Source organism: Calypte anna, chromosome 18, assembly GCF_003957555.1.
Source record: "Calypte anna isolate BGI_N300 chromosome 18, bCalAnn1_v1.p, whole genome shotgun sequence".
NCBI lineage: Eukaryota > Metazoa > Chordata > Aves > Apodiformes > Trochilidae > Calypte > Calypte anna.
This window is the reverse complement of record NC_044263.1, coordinates 2523527-2551128: the sequence shown is the minus strand read 5'-3', so window position 1 is coordinate 2551128 and position 27602 is coordinate 2523527. Positions and strand designations below refer to the sequence as shown.

The window sequence follows — 27602 nt, the reverse complement described above, 5'->3', positions numbered from 1 at the left end:
GGGGTCAGGTGACGCGGTGTGCGCATGCGCGGTGTCAGAGCGCGGTGTTGCGGGCCGGGCCGGGCGGGCGCTCCCCTCGCTGGCAGTGCTCGCTAAGATGGCGGATTTCCTGCCGTCCCGCTCCGTCCTGTCGGGCTGCTTCCCCGGCTGCCTGCTGACCAGCGGCGAGGCCGAGCAGCAGCGCAAGTCTAAAGAGATCGACAAGTGCCTGAACCGCGAGAAAACCTACGTGAAGCGCCTCGTCAAGATCTTGCTGCTAGGCGCCGGGGAAAGCGGCAAATCCACCTTCCTCAAACAGATGAGGATTATTCACGGGCAAGACTGGGACCGGGCGGCCCGGGAGGAATTCCGGGCAACTATCTACAGCAACGTGATCAAGGGTGGGTGAGCGGTGGGACCGGAGGCAGAGAGACGGCGGCCTTGGAGGAGGAGGGGGGGGTACGGCCCGGCCCGGCCCGGGGTGGGTGTGGGGTTGGCGGCCTCAAGGCGGGAGCCCCCCGGGGAGGTTCGGGGGGGTCCCTGGGGTCGGTGGGAGCTGCGGGGTTGCTGTCTCCTCCTTCACGTTCGTCGGTTTCGCTTCAGGAGCCTCACCCTTCCTCCAGCCCCGCAGTGCCGGGTGTGTGTCAGCCCTGCCGGGATGGACGCCGGGCCGGGCGCGGCCCTCGGAGCTGGCCAGGGCGGCTTCGGGTCTTGGTGTGGGAGCGGTGGGTTCGGCCCCTGAGTTCCAGAGCTTTGCCATTTCCTGGGGAGGCGGTGGCAGAGCTGAGCGGTGATGTTTATGCTCCAGATGCACCTGAAAAGTGCGAGAGGCTGAGACGTGTCCTGTGCCCAAAGGGGGAAGCGCTCTCGGCATTGCCCTGCAGCGGGGGAAAAGCTTTGCCATGGTGTTGACACATCAGTTGGCATTAACACTCACCCAGGGCCACTGTTCATAGATGTGTTGCCAAAAAAATGTCCACACGTGCTTTAGGAGCTCTCGATTTACCCTGCTGTCATCCCCACTGCCTTGGTCATTCTGATGGATTTTCTATTTCTGACCTAAATCACTTGTGGGATTTGGGCTGTGTAAGGGTTGGGAAAAGTCTTCACTGGGTTTCTGGGAGCAGCAAAGCATTGTCAGAGCTCAGCCCCATTCTTGAAGGGGGCTGAGGTCCAGTGGTTCCTACAGTTTTACAGGGCTGTTAAGGAATTGAGACTGGAAAAGCTATAAATAGCAAGGCAGTAGAAATCACGAGCGTGGAGGTTGGCCAGGTTATAGTTTATTAATGAAGCAAAGTACTTCCTACTCTGTGAAAGTATGTGTGTAGGAACTGCAGATCTTTTTTGGAGGCTTCTTTCCTGCAGTCATTGCTTTTGACAGGTAGAAAAATTACAGAAGGAGAATGAAGCCTGAAAGAAATACTTAGCATTTCACAAGTGTTATCATCCAGTCATTTGTTATCACATCTTAATTCTTCTCTCCATGCCTTTACAGTTGCTTGTTCATATTGTTTATTTTTTAGGCAGTAAATTTAGTACCAGGATTAATTTCCCAGCATTTCCCTTATCAGTATGATCACAATTCTTTTTTTTTTTTATAAGGCCTTGTAGAAGAGAAGTTTACAAATATCATTTGTCTATAGAGTATTTACCAAAACAACAAGGAAAAGTGCAGTGTTTAGGTGATACAGCTCCTTCTGCAGTTAAGCAGTAAAAACTTACTTTTAAGAAAGTGTTGTGATTTTAGTAAATGTCTTCAAATGTCTGAAAACATGAAAGGCAGTGTTAATTCTTTACAGTTAATTATATCTAGGTACCAAGTTCATAAGAATACAAAGTCCTAGGGAACCTTAAAATGAGCCATCAGATGCTTTAATGTGTTCTGAAATGTGCTTTTAAACACACTTACTTGTCTTGTATTCATGCCAGATAAGGTTAAATACTGCAGAATGACTCTGGAGATCAGAGGGAAATAAAAATAAATTTTAAAAAAGTTTTCTTGGTAGCACAGTCTGTGGATTTAATAATTAAAAATAGCACTTTTTCAGGAGTTGAGCTTGTGGTGTTGGTATTATACTGCTGATCACAGCTGTGGTTTTCAGAGCTTTTTCAGAGCTTTCTGAGTTTTGCTATTACCTGAAAACAGTGCTTTGAGTCAGATTTTTCAGCAGCTTTCTGATTCCCTCAGGGGCTGGGCAGTCCTGCTGAGCTCTGCCTGCACAGAGGGAGCACAGCCGTGGGAGTCCTCGCTGACTGGCAGGCTGGTGAAACAGGAGATGCTGGGAAACTCTAATTGTGCTGCTCTTTCATCTCCTTAAAGGTGTGAGAGTCCTGGTGGATGCCAGAGAGAAACTTCATATCCCTTGGGGAGATCCAGCAAACCAGAGCAACGGGGACACCATGATGGCTTTTGACACGCGGTCGGTCACGGTGGTGCAAGGCATGGTGGAGACAGCTGTTTTTTTACAGTACCTCCCAGCCATCAGAGCTCTCTGGGCAGACAGTGGCATCCAGCACGCGTACGACAGGCGCAGAGAATTCCAGCTGGTAAGATCTGTGTTTCAGTGGGTTTTAATCAAGTTTCTGGGATTTCTCTTCCTCTGATGCTTTTCCGTCAAGCGCTGATCCGGCGCCTGCCGCCTGGGTCTCGGGGTGGCAGGATGTTACCCTGTGGTGTTGCAAGCAGGTGTGTTTAGCCAGTTCCCCTCCCCTTTTTATTAAAATCAAGAATTATAAAGAGATTCTGACGTAATTGTCCTCATTTCATATGTGAGAAAGTTGAGGTAGAGAGGGCTTCAATGGTTTGTAACAAAGCAGGTACCTATGTAGTGGTACCGTGTGGTTGTTCCCACCTTTTGCTAACTACTCCATCAACTTAAACAACAACCCAAAAAACTAACAAAGCAAAGAAAAGAATTGGTTTGCAGTGAAGGAAGATGTAATGTGATTTTTAAGAAAAGATATGCATGGGTTAATGAGAAGAATTTAAAAACCACTCCCTTCTGTATCCCAAATTTGAGCAATCTAGCAAACATTCCCTTTGTATACTTCCTGTTTAATTTTGAACGTCATGTAATGAGATTTTTCTTCTACTGAAGTTCTCAGCTGAAGCTGGAGTATACAGTTTAATAGTGGAGTGTGCAGTGCAGTAGGGGGATTTGTAAGGAAAAAGAGATGTCTTGATTCCTGAACTGTTTGTGACAGATAAAGTCCCTTTGCTCCATTCACGTGCAAATGCTGCAAAAGAAAACAAATGATTTAAATTTTCTGTTGATTGGTTCAAAGACTTGTCTATTAAATGTCAGTGGCATAGGGTTTTGTGTGAGTGGGGGTTGAGAACCTTAAAATAGATTAAATCTGTTCTTGTAGGTCTCTTAGACCTAAGTGGCTTTGTGTTTTTATGTCTTAAAAATAACCTTTGTCTTAGTGTGAATCTGAACAATAGATGATGATGGCTCCTGTTGAGCTATTATGAATGCTTGTGCAATCATACCCTGGCTTAAATAAGTTGTGTAAATACTCTATAAATATGGATTGCCCTGATCATGGAATGTCTTCCAGAGATTGCAGAATGGGCAGGTGCTGGAGCAGCCTATCCCCTGCCCAGCCTGGTGCTGAGCTGTGTAAATAAGTTCCTACTAAGTCCTCTTGCTTCTTGGATTTTGCCTTCAAAGTGATCATAAAAGGATAATTGCTCTGCTATAGCTTCTTCTGGTTGTAGATGTGACTTCTAGTGATGTAATTGCTGTGCTGGAGTGATCTGTTTTAAAATCCATTAAATAAAATTGTTTTGTCTTTGATTAAGCACATTGAATGATTTCAGGCTAAGTAGCAAAGGGAGCTATTACTATTCTGTCATCTTGAGTCTCTGAGAAGAAGGTTCTTTCCATAACTGAGGCATGGGCAGAGTTTCACTTTGAGTAGGATTTGAAGAATGTGTTCTTCTGAATCTGGCAGGAAAAACCTATTGCTTTTTTTTTTTAACCCCTGTGTCTGCATACTGTTCTCTGGAAAATCATGAATCATGTTGTGTTCTAGGCAGATCTCAAGGATATTTTTTAATTGCTCTGAAGAGTTGAGTACTCTCCTAATACTAATTTTTCCAAGTAAGGTAACTGCTTTATTTATCCTTACATTGCTTTATTTCCTAAATCCTTTCAAAATCTCAGAGATATTTATGCCAAGTTATAAACAGGAAAAAAAAAAAAAAAGGCTCTGAGTGATGTCATTGCATTGAGTGCAAGCAGTGTGATCAGTGCTGGCCAAGCATGAAGCCTCAGTTATACTCCAGTGAGCTTCCAGCTTCAGTTATCACAGACCTCCATGTGGGCAGCAGAATTCTGGAAAACTCCTGAAAGCAGGAAGTATTTTGACTGTACCTGAGAGGTGTTGGAGAAGAGAGTTGAGATCTGTGCTGTGGTATGGAAGGAAGACACAAAATGGTTAAGGAGGCAGAGATGGGTGTACCCAAGTCAGGAGGTAGAACAGGGGGAAGTTGGAGGACATGCAGACACTTCAGCTGTGTCAGTCCTGACTCTTGAAATAAGGATTTGTGGCTGAAAATTGTTAGTGTTGTGGAATGGGGAATATGAGGAAAATACTGATTTACTTCCAGTTCAGCTGCTTGTGGCAAAAAAATGTCATGAGAGCAGAGAGAAGTGATCATTAGATGAGTAGGAGAGAGGGAAAAGTAACATTAAAAATAAAGAAAAGGTGAAAAATGGGGATGGTAGGAGAGTATTATTTAACTGTGAATACACTTAACTTCTTTTCAGACTGCTGAGTGAGTTTTAACTGTTTTCTCTGGATGGGGTTTGACACTGCACTGAGAAACATGGTTCATATTAAGAGAGCACAGGCAGGAATGCTGGGAAAGTATTGTCTGTCAGGGGATTAGGACACTTTGGACAAAGGTAGAAATGAGCAAATGAAGAACAGAGCAGTGGTGGATAAAGAGTGAAAAATATCAAAATTATACATAGAAATATCAAAATTATACATAGAATTTTAGAGGAAAGGAAACAAGAGTGTGTCACTCTAGACACCATTTGTAGCTTGGGTGGCTGGGAAGTCCAGTGAAAAAGGATTTAAGTTTAAAGTTTCTGCATGTGTAAGATTAAAACTTAGTTTTATGTACATTTGTGAGAGATCATGGAGCTATTCTTGCTCTTTTCCTTTTTCTCCATCATCTTCCACTTCCAATGCCAGAGAATATGCTAGGAGCCTAAAGAAACAATGTGATCTTTTTATAGCAGCATGAGAAGGGGGGAAAAAAACCAGAACTTGGTTGTATTTTAAGGGAATTAGAAATCAACATTTCCATGCTTAGTTCACAGGAGTGTCCTTCCTCATTTGGTTAATTTAAGTGGTCATGGGGATAGTGAACATGATTTATTTTCCTTGGTATAAAAATAGAGGCCTTCTGGCCACTAACAGCAGCATTTATGAAAATTCATTAGTTCACACTTGTGTAGTGCTTGAAGAGCTAATTACAGCTTAGTAAAATAAATGCCACTTCAATACTTCTTAAGTGGTTAATATTATAATCCCTCAAATTTTACTACAAACTGAAGCAATTTGGGTGATAGTTCCACTGACACTGTTAACTGAGGACTCTTTTAGCTTAGTGTCCCTATAACTTACACTTAGGATTCTGATCATCCTCAAGCTTTCTCTCCTTCATCTACTGAGCTGATTTCTCCTGGCCTCCAGTCAGGTGGCTGACATGGCTTAGCTCCAGGGTTAGTCTGAATCAGCCTAATGCTTTCTGACACCTAATTAACATTTTGGGGTTTCTCCTTGCAAGCTGATTTCCTGTAAAAATGACTTGGATGAACATACCCATTATCTTGATTCCCCAGCATGCAAACCAGACATTTCCTAGCCTTGATATTCCAGCCTGTGAGCTGTTCAGCACTTGGGAAGGTTTGGTGCTCTCCCTGAGGTTTGCTCAGAGGCAGCTGAGGAGGGGCTGGTGCTGTGCATCTGGTAACACCAAGGAAAGCACTTGTGTGTAAGAGCACCCTTGTGCCTCCTGCTTCCTGCCTGTGCTGTCAGCTCTTGATTTTGCTTCAAGGGTTGTTAACAGAGAAGCATTTGAAGGAGCCTCCAGGAGCCTTCACGTTCTCTGAGAATGGAAAACGGGATGAGAGCCGAGTTGCTCAGATGCAGGATAAGCTTTGAATATGTGGAAGGTTTGTTGTTGTTCAAAGTAACTTTTGGGTGGGTTTGGATGTTTGCTACCAGCAATTGTTGATCTTTGGATAGATACTTTTTACTCTACTCGCAGATAACACTGAATGTTCTTTGTTTGTTTATTTTTTATGCCACAAACCTGCAATGCTGGGGGCAGTGGTGACACTTTATTCTGTCCCGTTTGCATAAAACTGCAGGTACAGATGGTACAGTAAGGATGATTGGACATGCATTTACCTCTGGATCCTGTTTACTTCTGTGTCATGTCTGCAAGTGCTCGATCAGATTATAGAAGACAGGAAAAGGTGTGTTCAGCTTGAAGTTCTGCTACTTTTGCTGCAGCTTCTCTGTAGCATTTTTCTGTCACAGAGCAGCGTTTTTGGAGAGTGCATGTTCAGTTCACTGGGAGATGTTGTTCTCTCTTGTTCTGGTTGGACTTCTCTCAGTTCTGTTTTGGAGTATGGGTGGGACTGTCATACACATGAAAATATAAAATTAACACTACTGGAAATAATTAGTTCTCAATGTCCACTGCAAAGCATTAGCAAAATTGACCATTTCTTCAGTTGCATAGGCTTCATATCCTTGAAATGTTTTTAGTCATGGAGTAGCCATCCCGCAAAGGTCAGTGGTGGCTGAAGCCAGACAAGGCAGCCAGATTTTGAGATCTTCCTCTTTCTCTATGGACACCCATCTTAGGAAGCAGCTGTGAGCTCAGTACTTCAGCATCTTCTACAGTCAAGAGCATCGAACCTGAAAAAAGATCAGAGTGTCTGATCTGTCACATCTGCACCTTATTTGTGACACTGAATTTCAGGAGCCTGTCAACAGCTTGTGCCCTCTATGCTGTACATATTATTCATCCTCTGTAACCTCCCCACACCCCTAAGCTGGGCATAGAGATGTCTTTCCACCCTCCCTTTCCCACATCTCCTCCTGGTTCTGGGACTGAGTGTTCAGTGCTCCCACACTCTTTTCTCCTTGAAGTATGTGGGTGGTGATTCTACTGGGACATGCTGGAGTGAATAAACTGTGTAGAAAGTTTCTCAGACTGACAGAAGAATCTTCTTCATTACAGCTATGAGATAAATCACCCAGAGTCTCTGCAAACATGTGCATTGATTGTTTGGGCACCTAAGCATCCAAGTCAGAGCTATTTAATTTAAACAGAATGTTGTGATTACACTGAATACTGCTTATTTGGGAGGGTGAGGGGGGAACCAAGAAGCTGCTGCTTTGTATGTTGTGAAATAGGAATTTTTTTCCCCTCTTTCCCCAGTCAGTATACCTGTCAAACATCAAATGATGACAGGATGGCATGTGTACAGTTAGCATGACTCCTTAAAGCATCTGGAAAGGTCAGAGCTGCTTGCTGGTTTTTGGTGTTTATGTGCAATGGATTTATCAAAGGTTGTTGGTGTAACTATGGGAAAAAAAGTGCTAATTTAGACTTTAAAACGAGTTATTCAAATCCTCAGAAAAGACTCTGAATTCTTGAGGATTTGCTGTTTTTCATGCCCCAATAACAACATAATGCTGGCTTTGAGTTTGTATTAATAAGGCTTCATAAAGGGATTAACACTAGAGTCAAACAATAAGGAGGCTTGAGTTTCCTTATTCTTGGGTTGTGGCCAGAAACCCTTCAATGTGTATACTGGTGCTTTGGTTGTGAGGACTGACTGTTGTATTTTCACTGAGCTGAATGATCTTCTGGTGAACTTCTCTACTCACTTAACACAAAGGGCCATTTTTTTATCATTTTCCAAACTGAGATTAGGCTTTCTGCTTCACCCTCTGAGTTACTGTGCCTTGAGAGCCTGCTTCTGGGCCTGCCTTTCTTCCCTTCCCACCATTCTTTCTTTCTTGCCTGCTGATTTTTCTTATTAGCAGTAAAATACTGAAGTGTTTAGAGAGGAGTGGGCTTGTGTTGTTAATTGTTGGTTGCAGAGCAAGCTGGGCTGGTTTCACTGAGGACCATCTTTGCCATTGTTTTGTTTTGGTTTTTTTTTTCTGAATGCTACTATTTTCCTTTTTTATATTTTTAATTTTCATGACTGTTATTTCCAAACACAGATGTGGCTCTGCATTGAGAGGTCTTCCCATGGGAGCTGTCTCCATGTGCACATTATCCCAGCACACACATGTGCCAGACAGAAACATGCTGGGTTGTCTTCTGACCAAGACTTCTGGCAACTTTTTTTTGGAGGCTCGTTTGCTACACTTAGCTCAAATGAACCCATCTTTTCTCTGTGGTTTAAGTGCAACCCCTGAGGATGGAATTCTTCAATCAGAATGGAACCAGATGGGTTGATGGGGAACCACTGCTTTTAAAATGCTGACTTTCACATGGCAGTGTGGGAGCAGTGATGTGTTCTCACATGTACCCTCTCTTGAGCAAGCTAGGTCATGCTGAGCATTTTAGTTTCCTAAACATTTGGTTACAGAAAGCTAAAAGGTGACCTACTTTCTGCAAAAATCTGGATTTCTATAGCTGAGCCTTGATTAAATAGAAGTAAAATATCAGTGCCTTCTGATTATGCTGAGCATGCCAGCAGCCTCTAAAGAGTTCAGAGGGGACTTTCTCAGCCTTTCACACATCTTGGATATGTGAACCTGTTCTCAGCAGATTCTTTTAAATAGGCACAAATGTGTTAGATGAGCTTTTGCTGCTTCTGCTGCCTCGAGTGTAACCTGAGACCTCGGTACAAACATTCATTCAGAGCCCGTTTCCTTGCAGGCTGCCAAGCTCCAAGATAAAACATGTTTGTACCTGTAGCACTGTCTCTTTTCATTGCTTCACAGAATTTCAAAGCAGCAATGGCTACACTGTTCTCTGTCCCATTAGAAGTGACTCACTAAATATGACCCAAATCTCCACTCCAAAGTTGCAGTATTCATAGCTGTCAGCAAATCTCCATGCTGGCAAACCCTGTGGTATGAAAGCAGCCCTGATCTGCCATCTCTATAGGTGAAATTAATTTTGCTCCTGAGGCAAAGAGTGTGGAGTCATCTTTTTTCATATGTAAATATGGGATCCTTTAGGATTAAGGTGTGATGCCAGGGGCAGTGTTGATTTGTGCTGCTGTTCCCTGATTTGAGTGTGCTGGAACAAAACTCCAGCCTTACAGGTTAGTTAAGTTTGCTCTCCCTGAGCACATACTACATTTGGCTTTTATTTGAATGACTGTTTTGGCTGTCTTTATTGACCTAAACTTGAGTTCATCATAAATGCTATTTCTGTGTTCTGAGTTCATGCTGTACCTCTTAAGCAGAACTTGCAAAGTGGTAGGAAACTTTGAGCTTGTGGTGGTTGAGGAAGTTGCTTAAGAAAATGTGAGAAAACCTACATGCAGCTGACCTTACTATGTAAGAAAAGCAAGAGAATAATTGTACAAGATCATCTCCATACCACCATTGTGTCTGCTGGCACATTTCCTTGTAACTCTCTGAATTTACCACGAATCAGTTGAAAAGTTCAGGAGGTGCAGAATTCACCTTTCTGTATCACTGGTCCTGATGGACTCAAGCTGATGTCATTTATTACTGATGCTGTAGTAATTAACTCATAGTTTTTCAATTTTTAGTTAATTTCTAGTATGAAATTCTACATGTGATGTGAAATATTTGCAGGCTCTGGGATGTTCTTGCTATTCAGGGAGCCTTGGGTACTTTGATGTTAATTCCAGTGCTTTAGCTTGTGCTAATTTAAAAAAACTATTAACACTCATCAAATGATACGTGTAACTCTCTTGCAATACATGATAAATTATCAGGGAATGTTGTCAGATAGTTTGTAACAAGAGTTGATACATTAGTTATGTCACCCTTTGCAAACAGAAATACCAGAACTTAATTGAAAAGGATTCTGCTTAATTGAGGCAGAGAAAGGAAGTAAAAAGCATTTGGTCATCTAGATTTCTCAGGAGGCTGAAATAGGAACCAAATGTATTTTATAAAACTGAATCCAAGAGATACTTCAGTGGATGCATCAGTATCTCACTGAGTGTTCTGCTGCTGCAATTTTGTGATTTTATTTACAGACTATGGAATAATGGGGTTTTCAAGTATCTTAAAACCTGAAACTGGACATATTGAACTTTGTTTTGTTTTTGAGAGCCTTCGCTGGTCTTTTACAGCTTGGAAACAAGTCTCTAGATGATGGATGGCAGATTTGCAGACTCACTCCTGCTTCAGCCTTGGATTAAATGCAGTTTGAGTTGCAAACACATGAAGTCATGGAGCCAGTGGGTCAGTTCCCTAAAAGAAGAGCAAATGTTTACAGTCTGGTTCCAGTCTGTTTTGTGTGCAGAGCATCTGAAGTTTATATAGATGCTTTCCAGTGTGTAAATAGTAATTGAGAGGTAGCTGTTTTGTCTTGGTCAGTGCATGTTTTCATAGGACTTGTAGCTCTGTGTGTGTGTGTGTGCCATGACTGGGCAGATTGGTTTCATCAATGAAATCAGGAAATCTTGGGCAAAGTGTTGGTGTCTTTCCTTAAAGTCAACTTACTGGGAAAGGAGTTTGGAGAAAGTACAAAGATCTTTGCAGAAAGGAAGAGCAGCTGATCTTGTGGGCAGCATCTTCTCATTTGCTTTCATGGATTGTTTTCTATTCAGGTTCTGCCAAACAGAAGAATCTTCACTGGATGCTCTGACTCTGCATGTGTTGTGTCCATGTGCCCCTTATTGCATTCCCTAACCCGGCTCTGTTATCTTCAAGAAGCTGCAGTAGTTTGCTTCTTATTTGGAAGCATTGGTGGTCCTAAGCAAAACACCATTCCAGGATAGATGCTGGATCTTCCTTGGGTTTTTAATTGTGGGGAAAAGTCTCTTGGGTTTTGCTTTTGAGTTGTAGAGAGTATCATGTCATATCACTCATAGCTGCAAAGTTGCTTCAGTTTCTCAACTGTTCATAGGATATGGCACATGCTGGTTGCCAAGGAATGGTTCAGAATTGGTTGGAAAGATGAAAAAAGTGTGAAAGAAATTGTAGTTCTGCATCCTTTAGTGGAATGCTGTTCCATGCCTAAAAGCTGTAGTGAATTTTTGTATTTTTTAGCAAGTTTTGTTAAGAATTTGGCAGTTACATCCCTTCTTCAGGAGAGGGGGATACCTGGAGAAGCCAAATGAAATTCATAACTGGAACAGTTTGCTCTGTGGTATGCTAGTATGCAGATGAAGTTTTTTCTTAGTGCTTGATCATGTTTTCTTTTGCTTAATTGGGGTAAGCATCTGAAACACTGGGAGTCCCCTACTGACTGGAGAAAATCCCAGCCTGAGTTTGGGAAGTGAATGTGGCATTTTGAAGAGCAATGCAAAACTGGTTTCAGGCTGGGAAGAAGGAGATGATACTGGAGCCTTTTTTTGGAATATTTGGTTCTCCACTGACTTGCTGGTGGCTTGCCTGGTCTTCCCTCTTCCACCCACAACTCTGTGCTTGGGGCAGAAGCAGATGTTGTAGTGCAGGGGTGAGGCTGCTCTGCTCTGTCTTCTTCCATTTCTTACCCACATTTTGAGAATTCTGGATTAATTGGATTACCTGGTAAATAGGGGATAATAGATTAAAGGGATATTATTGGGTTAAAACCCTTCTTAAACCCCTTCACCTTTCTTTGTTAACACCATTATGCAAGATAACAATGTCAGCCATGAAATGAACTTAGTGTGATTCCTTCCTTTGTAGGTGCTTTTGTAGCTTCATGCTGCTCAGCACCCTCAACCTTCCCTCCTCCCCCTTTTTTCTGTTTTTTTAGGACAGATACTCGGTTTGTATGACCAAACACAGCACAGGTTTCACTTCTACACCGTGTGATGCAGCTTTCATTGCTTTCAAAAAAGTCAAAGACAAATTGAGCTCTCTGCCAAAAAGAGGAAATAGGATATTGCTCTGGGCAGAGGTGGGATGAGCTGTGATGCAGTTGTGACGTCTGCTGGGGGAGAACAGGATTATTTTATGCTCCTGCATAACAAGCAAATGTCTGAAACTCCCCAGTCTTCCAAACAAGTGGCAATTAATCCAAATGTACATTAATTTTATCTTTGAAAATTGACAGGTCAGCTTTAAAATAACTTTTGAAGTGGATGAGCTGGAGAGAAAGAAGCTCTGAGATCCTGAAATGTCTGCTCTTGACAGACAGTGCCTTGGACATCAGATATCTGTGCTTTAACCCTTTCAAAGCTGGTCCATCCCCTGCCTTTGCAGAGCAGTTTGTCCTTGCTTGGGAAGGCAGCTGGCAGGGGTGTTCCCATGGACAGAAATAGGGACTGCTTTGTTCTGGAGTGCCATTTTGTGCTGGTTTTAACATCATTCTGGCCATAATTAACAACTGGGGAAAGGAAACGTTCTTCTCTCCAGGAAATGTTTTGTGTTAGAATACAAATATTTTGATCCAGACTTGAAGTTTATTGAGTAAATACACTGCTGAGTAAATACACTTTTCCCTAAATACCTTTAGCACCCTTCTTTTAAAATACTGTATGTGTTATGGTGCTCTCTGATACCTCTCCCACTAGGAAATCTGTAGTGATTGGACCAAAACATTTCTCCATTCCTTATCTCTGTGCTCGTGACTGAAATTTCAGAAGACATGTGGTGCAACTTCAGCCTTCTTTTCAATCAGCCTGGGGCAGTGTTTCAAGAAAATAAAGGTTAGAGAATCTTTGCCAAAATCCCCAGATATGGATTTATCTGGATTAAGCCTCTAATAGGGGAAAAAAAGCCAACACCCAAACTATAGATAATGAAGTGTTTGTTATAAGGCTTATTAGAGCATTGTAAGATGAATTGCAAGGCTCTGGTTATTCATCCATCATCTTGCTTCCTTCAAGCTGCTTTTCCAGTGTTTGGCTTATTGGTAAATCTAGGCAAGTACATGCCAGCCTCAAAACATTGTAGTTACCTGTTCTTATTCTAAACTGGGCTGTTAAAAAAGCTTTTTGTGTTTTGGTTTGGTTTGTTGTTTGGTTTCTTTCATTGAATAAAATAGGAAATCCCTGTTTCTCTTTTCCCAGAGATTTGAGTAAGGTCAGGATGAGAATTTTTGGTGGTTCCTATAATTCTCATCTAAGATACTAAGTTGTGTCTCTTGTTTTCTTTAACTATATGATTTATTCTTTTAAATACTTCAGAACTCCTGTCAGTGCAGTATGTTCCACTGAACTTGCAGCCAAACATTGATGGTTTGATAAATTGTGAGTTTCTTTCTTTAAACCTTGTGATGACTAGATCTTTATTTGATCCTTTTTCTCATTTTTTTTTTTTTTTTTTAAGTGATTGCTGTTGGAAAAAATGCAGTGTCTGTGTTCCCTCAGAACAGCTAAAAAGGCATTTGGCCATGCTAAGATTTCAACAAATCATATTTAGATTGCTGACATTGTTTTCATGGAAACCAAATAAATTGGTGCCACTTCCTGGGTTGAAAAGATGTGTTCATCTGTTGTGGATTTCATGTCATCTTTTTTTTTCTTAAGAGTTTTTTTTGTGCTTGCTTTCCTTTAGGCACTGGCTAGCAACCTTTCAGACAGCAGTAGTTCTCTGTGCCATGTTTTGTTTATGAAAAATAATTAATCTGCTTTACTTAAGATGCCAGGAGCAGTTCCAATATACAGCTGTGCTATAGGTAACTGCCCAGGACAGGCTGGAATCCTCTCCTTGTGGAAAGAGTGCATTACATTGGAGATATTTCACTACACAGGCATGAGCAAGGCTCATAAAATAAATGCAGTGCTGTAAGGGAAGCTGTTGTAACACTTAATACCTTGGTAAGAAGATGATTTAGTTGTGTTTTCCTGTAAATCACTTGTACATTGATCATGAAGTGACTTGGCTGGGCTTGGCTTTCTTTAGTAAGGATCACAAGACTCCAGGAGGCACACAAGCTGTTTTGAATCAAACCTTTCTGAAAATGGAATACTTGACAGTTATGAATAAAGTTATTTAACAGTCAACTTCCTGTGGTTTATATGCATTTCTGAATCAGGAGGAGGCTGAAGGGCTGCAGCTGAGATGTGTATGCTCCATCTGAGCAAAGAAAAGGACATCTACAAGCAATCAAAGTGATTGCTTAAAATCCAAGATTCCAATATGGTTTATTTGAGTCCTTTATTAAAGGAGTAAAAATGTAGTCTCCTAACACTGGAAGATCTTTGGAGCTAATGTGTAGACCACTCATTCTGTTGGACTGGTTCAGGAAGGATTTTCAAGAAGTTTGCTTTATTGCAGCAGACAAGAAATGTGCTCCAGCCTGGGTTTGGCTTTGTTGCTTCCATTGGCACCTTTGGGCTCTGTGATTTAAGCAGAAGGAAGAGGCTGAGTAGGGCTCAGTGATGTGGTTCCTGCAAGGTAACTGGCCACTGGTGACCTTTAACTGAACTTGAGAAGCTTCCAGAACTGCTCAACTATAAAATAGATTTTAAAAGGTTCACCTGCATTTATATAAAAAAACAAAGGTTCACTTGTGACTGATCCAAGGCTTTCCCATCACTGTATTTTTGAACTAGTTTTTTCATTTCAATTTCCATTGTACTGGTTTGAAGACAACAGGAATGTAATGGAAGAGGAGAGAGCTTTTTTCTGGGGGCAACTCCTGCAGTTTCTCCATCTCCTCTTGGGTTTGTCCCTGGTGTGGCTCCTCACTGGCATGATTTATCTCACGTGGCAGGGCCTGGATGCTGTGAGCCACACTGCAGGGAGTGGGGAAACCCAGTTTCTTCTTTCTGGTCACCTTGGGTAAGGCAGAGAGTTTCCAGTTTGTCTAAAGGGAAATTTTAGAATGCAACAACTGTTGAATACAGCCATGTAAATGGAGCCACTGTCATCAACTTGCAAAGTGAGGTTTAGCTCTGTGTTAACACCACCAAAAAGTAGCTTAAAACAGAAGCTGTTGTAAAGGATTGTGAATTTTCTCACTCATTTTTAACAATTATTGGCATTAAGGTTTCCTTGGTTGCTGTGTAGTGGGTTTTTTCAGTGGGTTTCTCTTCCTAAGTGCATAACACTCCTAGGTTAAACCATTTGGAAAATGACCATAAGTCTTGCCTGGTTTGCTTTGTAATGCTGCTTTTTTTTTTTTTTTTTTTTTGGAAGCTTGTTTAAAGTGGGTCAGAACTCTTCATTTCCACAGCAGTGCATTCTGATAGCAATCTGTTAGTTGTGGTAGCTTGGTGTTCAAAACTACCTGTAGTTAACAGAGCTTAGCCTGCTAATGGGAAGCTGACCAGGTCAGATGGAACATAACCACTGGTCCAGGCTTGTAGCTGTGTGATATGGAGGGGTGTCTGAAATGGGATGGAAGAGCAGATAACAAATTTGAAGCTGCTGTAAATTCTTGATGCCATACAAATTGATTAAAGCCAATGCTTGAACAACTTCTGTCCTCAAATCCAGAGTTGAGTCCTGCTGCCAGCACTTGCTTGGTGTGTTGTGTGGGCTGGCTGAATGGATTTTCCTAAGGGAAGAACCCAGTGGCTGCACTGGAGATGCAGAGGAGTGAAGCAGGCATGTGACTGCTTTATTAACAGGATTAAGTTTGCAGCTGGTTGCTTTTATAGTTTGATCTCCTGAGTTTCAGGAGGGCCAGCTTGATACTTGGCTGCCACTGGCTTTAATACCCAAGAGCCTAGAAAGCTGAGCAGTCTTCTCAGTTTGTGTCTTCAGTGAATGTTTCTTTAGGGAGCAGGCATGGCTGTAAATAGTATAAAAAAGAGCTAAAATTAAAATAGATGTGTGGATGCACACACACACCTGCATGCTTACAGCCTCTGTAATTCTAGAAATAAATTCACTTAATGAGTCTGAAATCTGTAGTTAGGGTGAGAGGGTTGCCAGCTCTTACTAGAACCCAAAAAATAAATTAAGTCTGACCTTAAACTTTATTTTGTCTTAACATTCAGCTACAGACAGTGGTCTTCATACTTGGAAGGCCTGAATTCTCATCCTGTTACTCCTTCTTGGGAAGCTTGATGGATTTGTGGATCAAGGTTGTGTATTTTTATTTTCTGTGAAATAGGAAAGCTCTTGCCCCTTCACTTTGCTTACAGGGTTGAGGATAGACTGGATTTCTGAAGTGCTGAAAAAGAAGGAGGTGTAAAATACTTCTGCTCTCATTGCTCCTGTGTGCCACCAGACTTTAAAATGGTTCTTAGTGTGACTGCTGGAGTTTGTCACCCTGGAGAAAAATGCCAATGTTCAGTTAGATAGAAGGTAATGTGAGATAGGACTGCATTGGACTCTCTCCCTGCAGGTGTGTCAGGCACAAGGCATGTTTCAACCAGAGTCCCAGTCTTGCCTAATTAAAACTTGATGCCCAAATTGCACACTCCAAGGTGTGGCATCTCCCTGTGTTATGTAACTTTTTTTAGTGCCTTGCAAAGGCCTTGTGTGTCTGCCACAACCCTTTCTGGAGTGTTATTTGCTCTGTTTTACTGCTGCTTGGATGGCATGTTTTAACGTTGAGGTTTGATATTCTTCCTTAGTAAGTTTGCAGAGTTCAGTTTCAAGTGAGGGGAAGTTGTTATCAGCAGGGTGGAAGTCCTTGTCCTGATTCACTTGTCTGGCTTGGATGGAGTTGGATGCTTCTTGAAGTTCTCATCAAGACAATTGAGTCAGAATTCTTGCTCTTCCATCTGCAGAGTGAAAACACAGATGGTTTATTTTCTGTATTTACTCTAAAGTAAATAAGTTACAGCTTGATAATCAAGAGCTTTCAAAAGGAAGCATGTTTCTGCTTCTGTGATGATGGGGAGATTCATAAAATGGTGATGATGGGGAGATTCATTACCTCCTGCAGGTGTACTCAGGCTCAGCAGCATCCTTGTAAGAGTTCTGCCTTAATCCCAGACACCTAACAGAGTCCTTGAGAGTTGACTGGAGTTCAGGCTTAGAATAAAAAAAATCTTCAGTTCTGCATTACTGGAGGGATTAAAACCTGCATTTACTATTTGCAAGGACAGTGATGGCTTGAGTCTGGAAGAGAACCTGTCCAGTAGCTGTGATATCATGCAGCATGGAGCTGTTTGTTACTCCCAGAGTAAGGAGTTCTTGTCCAGCGTGGTCTCTGAAAGCAAAACTTGAGTGAAATGTTTCATCTGTTGTGATTTCTCATCCTCTGTTCTGCAAGTCATTCACTGTGCTCAGGGGAAGTTCCTGTAGGAATGGGGCTGTATGGCAATGCAGTGACAAATTAACTTGTCCCCAGTGATTAACCCCTGTCTCAGAGTGCCTCTGTGTGCAGAGGCTTCAAAGGGATAGAAGAGCTGAATGTATCTTTTCATAATGAAGCTGTGATTGCTTCATTGATCCTCTCTATGAATAACACTGTAGGATTTAGTTAGCAATTCCCAACTTGAAAAGAACTGAGCTGTTATAAACGTGCCTACCTCTGCTTTTAAGTTTGGACTTGGTTGTGTTCTTAGGACACTTGCTTTAAAAATGGCAGTGATTAAAGCTTACAACAATTTAATGTAGATTTCAGTAAAATAATTGGACTGCAGAATGTAAACTGTTGGGATTAAGTGTGTCACTTATTTAAATAACCATTTGCTTTGTTTTTAGGGGGAATCTGTGAAGTATTTCTTGGACAACTTGGATAAACTTGGAGAACAAGTAAGTTCTTTTTGCTTTTTCTGTCTTAAGTAGTCTCTGTGATCTCTTGGTTTTAAACTGATGAAATGGAATTAGTGGCTACTCAAAAAACTTAAGTGAACTTTGTCCCATTATCTCAGCAGTTCATCACTGACATCTCAGACACAGGGCAATGGAAGAGGCAGAAGCTTTTCTGGAAATAAAGTTTTGACAGAAGGTTGAACAAAAAGGAAGTTTCAAATGCTTGTCCAGTGGGAAGAGTGTTAAAGTATCACTTCAATACCAATTGATATAAAAAAGTTACTCCTTTTGTTTTTACATATCCAGGTAGCACCACAAAGTTAAATCAGTGCCCAGGTCAGTGGTACCTCTCTGAAGTATCTACTTAAAAACAGACAAGGTACAGAATAAAATTGATTTTCTCCAAGAGCAAAGCTTAAGCTTGTGTAGAATACTTTTGGATAGAAGTGGTGACCACTGTTGAATTATGCAGTTGTGTGCCCACACTCATCAGTTGTTTCACTGAAACAGCATGTGGAAAAATTGCCTTTAAACTGGCATGCTAGCTTCAGCCCCCTGGGGAGGCAGTTCCTCCATGGTCATTTGCAGCTGATGGCAAACAAATGATGAAGGAATCCAAAACACTTCAATTGATTCCTGTTACATCATGCTTAATTTCATTTTTCTTCTTCTTTTCAACAGATAAAAATTAAATTTTATGCCAGACTATTCTTCTGCTTTGAACTGTCATTTTCCTAACTAGAGCACTGGTGATCATCTTGCAGGGTGAATGATCTTCCCAAATAGAGACCTTGCTTGGGAACTCCAATATTTGGTCTCTGAATTTTGATTTGATCTTGAAAACTGCACTCCCTGTACTGAACTGCTGCACATTCTGCTAATGGTGGATTTCTCATGGGCTTTGAATCCAATGCCACTTTAGTTTCAAAGGTTGCTTGTTGGTTTTTTTCCCCCATAAATTTGTGTACATTTGGGTAAAGATTTTTCCATCTTCCTTTTGAAGTTCTTGGTCCATTTTTTTTGGTTAAAGTGTGAAACTAGTCACTAGTTTTTTATATTTTTGTATACACGCCCACTTATTGTGGGTCTGGTGTTGCTGGGGGAACACTGAGTTCTGAATTACAGTGTTTCTGGTTTCAAGTGAGACCAAATGGTGCTGAGATACAGAGAGTCTCTTCAAGATCTGCTGTGTTAGATCTTTCTGGGAAAAGTGCTGGGTAAGTTTTGTTTCTGAGTCAAAGATCTGATTTATTCTTATCTATCTTCAAGATTTGTCTAATGATTACTTCCCCAAAACTCTACCAATATAAGTATTTTTCTGGGTTTTTTTTTTTGTTTTCTGCTACAACTGGCTTGGCCTCCAACTAAATTGCTTATAAACAGATCTACAATTCATGTGCTTCTTGCCAGAAGGGAGCTGATGTTAAGAGCACATAGGGAAAAGAACTTAATGTTCAGATTTAATCAGATAAGCAAAATAAGAGTAGCTAGCTGGCATATACACTTGGGATTGGCTGGATTCCTTGTAACTGTTTGTTGTTATTTCAATTGCCAATGCAGGCTGTATGTATTCAAAATATCTCACAGAGAGACACAGCTTTCTGTGTTGGGATTGGATCTTATTCATGCCTTAAATTCTAACATGAACTATGCAAACAGGGATGTGGTAGCCAAAAGAGCTACCTGATAACCAAAGTAAGTCCTTTAGAAGGAAGTAGACTGTAGAGAATTTGAGGCAGGAGATAATTCAGAAAGAAAGCAAATGGTTCAAGTCAATAGCAAAAGGTATCCTTGGAAATAAAACCAAAAACCCAATAAACCTCTTAACCTTAAAAAAAAAGCCCAGAAATGGATGGTGAAAAAGAAAGATTGGAAGATGGGGCAGTGTATAGAAAAGGGGAGTGTACTTGGGAGTGGTTGCAGACAAAGCACTGATAGATTCATGAAACATTGAAAGAACTTAAAAATGATGCTCAGTGGTGTCCAAGGAAAATCCTCACCTAATGCTACAGCCTGCAGACATGGAAAATGGGATCAACAGTGAGGAAGAGGCTAGTCCAGAGCTGCTGCAGTCACAAGCTGCTAGTATCCCAAGGACTGGGGCATGAGGGAGAAAGCATAATTGTCTATAAAAAAGATTAAGGAATTTCCCAGTGTTTCAGCTGGGAATTGTGGCATTTGGTTTCCTGGAGCCAAATGGTGGCTGGATACCAACCACTTGACTTCCAGTGTACTAATTTGCAAACTGCTGCATCTGAGTAACATTATCTGGTATAAAACATGGTAGATCTTCTGTGCATGTCAAACTTGAGAGCACTTGAAAGGATTTGATTTGTGGTTTCAAGTGTGGAAGGAATTTTAAATGAGTAATAGTACTTGAGAGGAAATTTCTCAGGAATTCCAGGGATAAGCTCCTTGTTCATGAAAGCTTTACTGAATAAACATTACAGGCCAACTCCCAGCATAGTTTGCTTTGTACTTGTCTCAATATTGAAGGTATATGAGGCTTTGCCTATTATATAAATTTTTTATTTATTTGCTTTAATGATTTCAGGCAGTCCTGAGATTTCCTGAGACTTTCTGGTTTTGTTCTGGGAACTTGAAAGTAACCTCCTGAATAACAGGTTATCTGTTTCTGTTTGAAAGATGGAAAAAGTGTTGAGCCTGCAACATGTTAACAGTCAGCATCCCTTCCCATGTGCCAGCCACATCTGATACACTCATTGCTCTAATCTTCTCATTGTTCTCCCTCTCCAGCAATTTTTTTTTTCAGTAGAAAAGACCCAAGAGAAATGTAACAGAAAGGAAAACTCTTATTATCCTTTAAAGCTGCATCTCCTGATCAGACAAGGGGTTGGCAGCTTGCTCTGCTTGGAGAGACCATGGTGCTGTTTTAGCAGTTCAACTCCTGCAGGTTTAGGTGGGGTGGGGTTTGGATGTGCAATGGTGCTCCAGCAGAATGTGCAGGGTGGGGAGGCTGTGCTTCAGAGAGCTGCTTTGTAATTCATGCCATGTTGAAAATCAGTGTCTTAGTCATGGGCAGCTCAAATAAAGAAACCCAGGAGTTCAAACAAAACTGCCTTTCTCCAGCTCCTTTGACTTTTCAGCTCACATAGTAAAGCAAAGTGATACTTGAGTTTTTGGAACATTTTGCTCAGTTCATGAATACCAGCATTTAAATAGCCATGTACTTGTGTGTTTGTTCCCCCTCCCCAACCCAGCCTATTCATTGACTCAGGCTTTTTTTGGACCCTGGTCTTGCACATCTTTTATGAAAGCTCCAAGTCTGGTAACTGGTCCTGTCAAAGGAAAACCATAGATAATGCACTGAAATTCCAAGTCTGAAACCTGAATCACTCTGATCTGAAGCTGTGAGAAATGCTGGGAAAATGTAAGGAAGAGTTTCCATAAAAAATGAACAACAGAGCTTTAAACTTCAGCACCAGCCAGCTGTCTGTTGCAGATGCACTTTTTTAAGTAGCAGAAAGACTTGGAACCTAAGCAAAAGTGTAATTCTAAGAATGGAGGAATCCCCAATACGAGTCTTGAATTTCATGCTGTCGAAAGCTGACTAACAAGAATTCCTCTTCCTATTAGCATCTGCATCCCCTGATGATGCCTGTGCATGGAAGAGTCAAAAAATAGTAAAAATAAAATCCACTTACCCTGCCTACTTAATTCTAAGGAAAAGGGGAAGCTGGAGAACTTGAGATCCAAGGCTAGAGGTTTTGATTTTCTGGCATAATTGATTTCCTAAAAATCACTGAGTGGAGCAGCTCTTTTTCTAGAAGCAGTTGTCCAGTGTGAATGGGAACATGGGAACTGAGTGCCCACAGCCAGCACGAGCTACTACTGTGGTTCCTGATTTCAGAAACCTGTTTTAGACCCATTTGTTGCCTTGCAGTGTTGGCAGGCTGTGTGTTTTCCAGCTGTGTGGGACAAGGATGAATACAGCCTCAAATAATCCCAAATGATGGTAACTGGCACGAGGAATCAAGGATGCACCTCTTGGGTTGTTTATGGATCCTTGTCATGTGGCAGATGGAAAGCATCTGTTCTCTGGGGTCCATGTTTTGATTTAGTATGGGGTGTGTTTCCTGCTTTGGACTCTACCTATTTCCTAAATGTTTCAATGTTAACATATAAATATCCATACATGTCTGTATTTATTGAAAACCTCACACTGCTCCTCTGCAAGCTTCCCTCTTGACTCCAGCTCATCTGTGATCACTGTGCCTCTGCCTCAGATCCTAATTGCCAAGCTCTCCTATTATTTTATTTATTTTATTTTTTTTTTAGGATTCAAAACTTCACACCACTCCTCTGCAAGCTTCTCTCTTGACTCCAGTTCAGCTGTGATCACCATGCCTCTGTGCCTCTGCCTCAGACCCCAATTGCCAAACTCTCCTTTTGTTTTATTTATTTTATTTTTTTTAGGATTCAAAACCTCACACTCTTCCTCTGCAAGCTTCACTCTTGACTCCAACTCAGCTGTGATCACCATGCCTTTGCCTTAGATCCTAATTGCTAAACTCTTATTTTATTTTATTTATTTTCAATTTTGTAGGATTTTTTTAGGATTCAAAACCTCACACTCTTCCTCTGCCAGCTTCCCTCTTGACTCCAACTCAGTTGTGATCACCGTGCCTCTACCTCAGATCCCAATTGCGCCAAACTCTCCTTTTATTTTATTTTATTTTATTTTATTTTATTTTATTTTATTTTATTTATTTCTTTTTTCTTTTTTCTTTTAGGATTATCTTCCCTCACAGCAAGATATCCTGCTGGCACGAAGGCCCACGAAAGGGATTCACGAGTACGACTTTGAAATCAAAAACGTCCCTTTCAAAATGGTCGACGTGGGCGGGCAGAGGTCCGAACGGAAGCGGTGGTTCGAGTGCTTCGACAGTGTCACATCCATCCTTTTCCTGGTTTCCTCCAGTGAATTCGACCAAGTGCTGATGGAGGATCGGCAAACGAACCGCCTGACAGAATCCCTGAACATTTTTGAAACAATAGTCAATAACAGGGTGTTCAGCAACGTCTCCATCATCCTCTTCCTAAACAAGACGGACTTGCTCGAGGAGAAAGTGCAAAAAGTCAGCATCAAGGACTATTTCCCAGAGTTTGAAGGGGATCCCCACTGCTTAACAGATGTCCAGAAATTCCTGGTGGATTGTTTTCGTACCAAACGCCGGGACCAGCAGCAGAAGCCCCTCTACCACCACTTCACCACTGCTATTAACACAGAAAACATCCGGTTAGTTTTCCGTGATGTCAAGGATACCATCCTCCACGACAACCTCAAGCAGCTCATGTTACAGTGATGTGCAAAAAGACATTTTTATTTGAGTAACTTTTGTGTTGGTTTTGGGGGTTTTTTGTTTTGTTTTGTTTTTTTAACTAGAAGTTTACAGCAGGAGTAGAGAAATCCAGATCCTGTCAGACTTCTTGATATGTGGCTAAAAGCTGCTGCTGAACACATTATTGCCAATTTCTGCAGAAATTCAGGCTTAATCTCTTCCAGTGTAGCTTCAAGTTGACTCAAGTTGTAATTTTATAGCAGTCCTATGTCTGAGTTACCTGTAAAGTGAAAAAATTGGACCTTTTACAAACATTATTCTAGAAAATTCATTCCACCTTCAGAATTCCCAGTCCAAACTTCAGTGAGGTTGCTGCAGTTGTTAAGGCTGTGGCAGTAATTTAAGGGGGGGGGGGGTAAGACTTTTCATATCTAATTTCATGATGATGACTGTGATACCATAGCTGATTTATGATTTCTCAGGTCTATTGTTGGTTAGGAATCCCATAAATCCCTTGCTGGAATCATCTGTTTGAAGCCAGGATTCCTGGCTGCAACATACTTCCTGTTCAAGTGTCAATCATGGGGTTTGACTGGGAGATGCTTTAAAAAAAACACTTGGCTGAGGAGCCCTCAGGAAGTTTTGTTGCAGGCAGAAGTCTGGTGATGAGGAGTTAGGGAATGGCACAGTGCATGGTTTCACTCTTAGAGCCATGAGAAGCACAGAGCACTCTGAAACAATCCTCTGAAGTCTGATGTGGGGATGGGGAGCAAGCTGAACTTGTATTTCTGATCCTCACTAACCAGCTGTTCCCTGTAGGTACCTTACCTTGAAGTGCTTTCATACAGCACTGCTTTCTTTTTACTTGCCCCACGTGCCTCATCTTGGTCAGGAAGCATTTGGTGATGGAGAGAAGTACTTGCAAACCTAAGTGCCTCCTTCTGTTCTGTCCTCCTCCAGGATTATCAGTGGCCTTATGTGTTCCCTCCAGGGGCCTTGTGTAGCTGACACACCTGTGAAGATGAATGTTTTATTCTGAAAAACAAACAAACAAAAAAAAGAACATGTCACAGCAGAACCTGCTTCAGCTGGTGCAGTTCTTTCTGAGACTTTCCAATTGGGTCTAAAACTCCTAAGTGTACTTGAGCCAAATGTGTTGCACAGCAAACTCCAGAGTGCTGCCTGTGACTGAGAATATTTTACCAAAAATTTCCATTGTGGTTTCGTTAATTTTTTTGAGTTTGTTTGGTTTTTTTTTTTTGTTAAGGGGAGGTTGTTACTGTTGCCATGTGATCAAAAAAAAAAAAAGTGATAAAAACTACCTTCTTGCCCATCAATCCTCCTTACATCACCCAGCATACTACAAAGTGAGCTTATGGTTCTAAGAGCAGTGCATCCCCCAGCCTGTAGTGCCAGGTAGGCAGTTCAGCTTCCCACTTTATCCCATGGACCTGGCCAATTCCTGTGGATCATGATGGTGGCCAATACTTCCTTAAATTAATTTTTTAATGACCATATCTCACGTGTGGCAAACGTGACAAGAGTCAGCTCACTGCTTGGAGCAGTGTCCCTGCTAGAACATAGGAAAGCTGCCAACTTAGCCTTGTACTTACTGTGACTGTAAGTTGTATTAACATCTCTGTACCTCCTTCTCCTCTCAGTAGAAGGGGAAGAGTGTATTTTTATTTAGGTAGGTGCTTTGAAAAACTTTTATTTTTGTATATTGTTCAATGAGTAGTCATAGGGATTTCTGCAGTAAGGCACTATTGGGGGGGAGGAAAGAACTCTGAAAAGAACTTGGGAGAAGTCACAGTGCATAATCAAAGCCTGGGTGCAACAATCATGTCAGGGGCATTAATATCATCTTTAGGGATTTTTAATGTAGATTTTGTGTCCTTACTAGACATGGAAATGATTATTCCTGGTTTGACATCTTTAGGTCGTGTGTGAGCAACTCAAGAATGATGAACTAGAGACCCAAAAAAAAAGACTAATGAGGCTACTGAAAGGATTGGACAACATGTCTATAAGGAGAGTCCAGAAGTTCTCCATCTCCCCTTTGTGGAAGGGTGACAGGTTGATTGAGCTAGAAATGGTACCTGAGCTGACAACAAAGCTGTGTAGTAGCCTCAAAGTCTGCTGTTGGAAAGCAGAAATTGGACAAATCTGTGCCCTTGTTAAACAAGAGGAGCAGTAGGTTTGGGGCTTTTTCTCTGTTGCCCATAGTTGTCTGATCAAATTTCTTTTTTGAGAAGAGATTGATCTCTGCTCTGGTTAAAATAATTAATTTGGGAGGGGTCTGTAGTACATGGTTTGCAGGATGTCAGGCTAGGTGATTGCAGAAAAGACTGAAGATTAAATAGTGAATTGCATGACCAGGAATTTGTCTAAACAAACACATTTTTGTAAAATGTTAATGAATTGGGGATCAAGGGACCTGTTAAATGTACTAAAAATCCTCAGAATTGATATCAGTTCAAGATTAATGGTATTGCCAAGGTGCTGGGCACTTCTGACATGAGCTAAAGCAGGAAAAACACTCAGCAGGCTTCTCCCCTGACCCAGCACCCAAAAATCCAAACGGTTTTAATCCTTTCAGATGACTTTCCCTGTGAACACCAGGGTGGAGCCCAGAGTGTTGGGTCACTTCTGACAAAGTGGGCCCTGGTAGATAAGCACTATATGAATCTCAGGCAGAAATGAATTATTTTAATGAAATGATTGAGTCAAATCACTCTTGTTTCCCACCCTCACTTCCTCTGGGGGGGGGGTGAGGCAACTGACCTTGCTTAACTGTTTACATGGATCCTCTGCTAAATAAACTAAATAAACTGAATGAAAGTTGGGCTTTTTTTCATCTTCAAACTGAATTAGCTACCTGAAAAGGAGCACAGAGGATACTGTTCTTCTTAGATTTGTTTCTAAATATTATTTTCTGTACAGCAGGATATCATTTTGGTACAAGAGCTGAAGGGCTGATGTTCTGAACAGACTGATTTTTAATCCTGAAGCAAACAAATGAGTCATGGTTGGCTAGGAAGAGTGAAGCTTGTTTGTGTAAACCAGTCTGTGGTATAAAATCAGGACATAGTTCTAGTGAAAGTGGGGAAGCAGGTAGAAAATCAGGGTTCCCAAAACTTCCTTAGTTCTCTTTGATGGAGTGAGCTCTGTTAAAACTTATCACTGACCATATGGAGATAAACCACTGTCTTGTACAGCCTTCCTGTACTTGAAGGTGAAATTGGTGTTTTAGCAACTGTTCTCTGCTGCAGTGTGTTGAACTCAGTTGATTGATACCTGAAAACTGTGGCTGTTCATCAGGGCTTTAAAATTACTTTTTTTATATATATATATTGTATGTGGGAGCGTAAGCCATCAGTTTGTGTAAAACTTAAGCTTTCTTCTAGAGTATCTGCTCTTAAAAAAAAAAAAATAAATAAAGCCAGGTGGGTTCATTGATCTCAAAGGCTGTATATTGAACTCATTTGTCTAGTAAGTAGCTTTAATTTTTGCCCATCAGAATTATTCTAGCACATTGCTGCAGTCAGGTGGGTGTTTCCAGCTCCATCACACACAGCTAACAAAGGTATTTCTGATCAGGCCCAGGTAGTGTGGTCAAACTGCATCTGCTTGTCACGTCTGGGAGATGAAAAACTGGGCATGTTTGACATGCTCGTTGCCATTGGAAGATTTCTCTGGTTATTTCTCTTTAGGAACAGTTGCAGAAGGTTCATTTTCCAACAGGAACATTTCCTGCTTCACACTGCTCAGAAGTTTCGTGCCAGACTGAGTCGTTCACGAGTTAACTTTACAGGTCTTGTCTCTTTGATGGTACCATTAACATAGTTGTTTGTTTTGTTGTTTTTAATTACACAGCATTGCAACCCAGTGCCATTTTGCAATTTCTTTGCATTGTACTTGAAAATAAGTTGAATTGCAGACTATTTAAAACTGCTTTCCTGCGCTTCCAGTAGCAGTGAGAGCTTACCTTACGTGAAGCCTTTATGTAAAAATATATTTTGTAACAACCTCATAGATCTTTAACAAAACCAAGATTTGTATTAGCTTTGTATAAATGTTTGTGGCTTACAATTTTATATGTTTAACTTTTTATAAACTTTCCAGGGACTACTTTTTATTGTAAATTTTTTTTTTTTCTCTCCTTGCTTTAGTTTAAGATTGGCAATAAATTATTTCTAAGGAAGGTCTTAGAAGAAAAAGCATTGCTTTCTTTTTATAAAACGGTGAAATTGATGAATAGTTTAAAACCTCTTACACTTGCTTGTACATTGCTCTGTACATACTCTCCAAAAGTGTTGCCTTTCAGCTATTAATATTTGCCTTGTGTACAAAAATTACTGACTATGAATAAACATATACAGCCTCATCTTGGGATCACAGATTATTTTTATTTTCTTTTTTTCCAAATTAATAATGTGTGGAGGCAGCCAAGTGACCGTTTTGGGAGGTTGGTTCAGGCCAGCTGTTCTGCTCCTGCCACATCTTGTGTTTCAAATAAAATAT

The 27602-nt window shown here is 41.2% G+C and overlaps 1 protein-coding gene across 2 annotated transcripts; it reads left to right on the top strand.

The window, feature by feature from the left end:
- The first annotated feature begins 36 nt into the window (after window positions 1-36).
- GNA13 (G protein subunit alpha 13) lies at window positions 37-27465 on the top strand. 2 transcript variants are annotated; one of them, XR_003988288.1, is made up of 5 exons: window positions 46-380; window positions 2300-2526; window positions 17725-17775; window positions 22530-23446; window positions 24351-27465. XR_003988288.1 is itself a non-coding variant. In XM_008494536.2 (4 exons), exons 1-4 carry the CDS (start codon window positions 98-100, stop codon window positions 23100-23102), a joined length of 1134 nt encoding a protein of 377 aa, XP_008492758.2. In that variant the 5' UTR covers window positions 37-97; the 3' UTR covers window positions 23103-27465. The 2 variants fall into 2 exon arrangements, 1 of the variants encoding a protein (XP_008492758.2); XM_008494536.2 differs by having other exon boundaries at window positions 37-380; window positions 22530-27465.
- Window positions 27466-27602: the final 137 nt, after the last annotated feature.

Bases quoted from the DNA above. Each gene is read 5' to 3' on its own strand.
- GNA13 (XM_008494536.2), top strand. From the start codon at position 98: ATGGCGGATTTCCTGCCGTCCCGCTCCGTCCTGTCGGGCTGCTTCCCC. The intron at 381-2,299 runs GTGGGTGAGCGG...ATCTCCTTAAAG, and splicing joins CTACAGCAACGTGATCAAGG to GTGTGAGAGTCCTGGTGGAT. The intron at 2,527-17,724 runs GTAAGATCTGTG...CTTTGTTTTTAG, and splicing joins GGCGCAGAGAATTCCAGCTG to GGGGAATCTGTGAAGTATTT.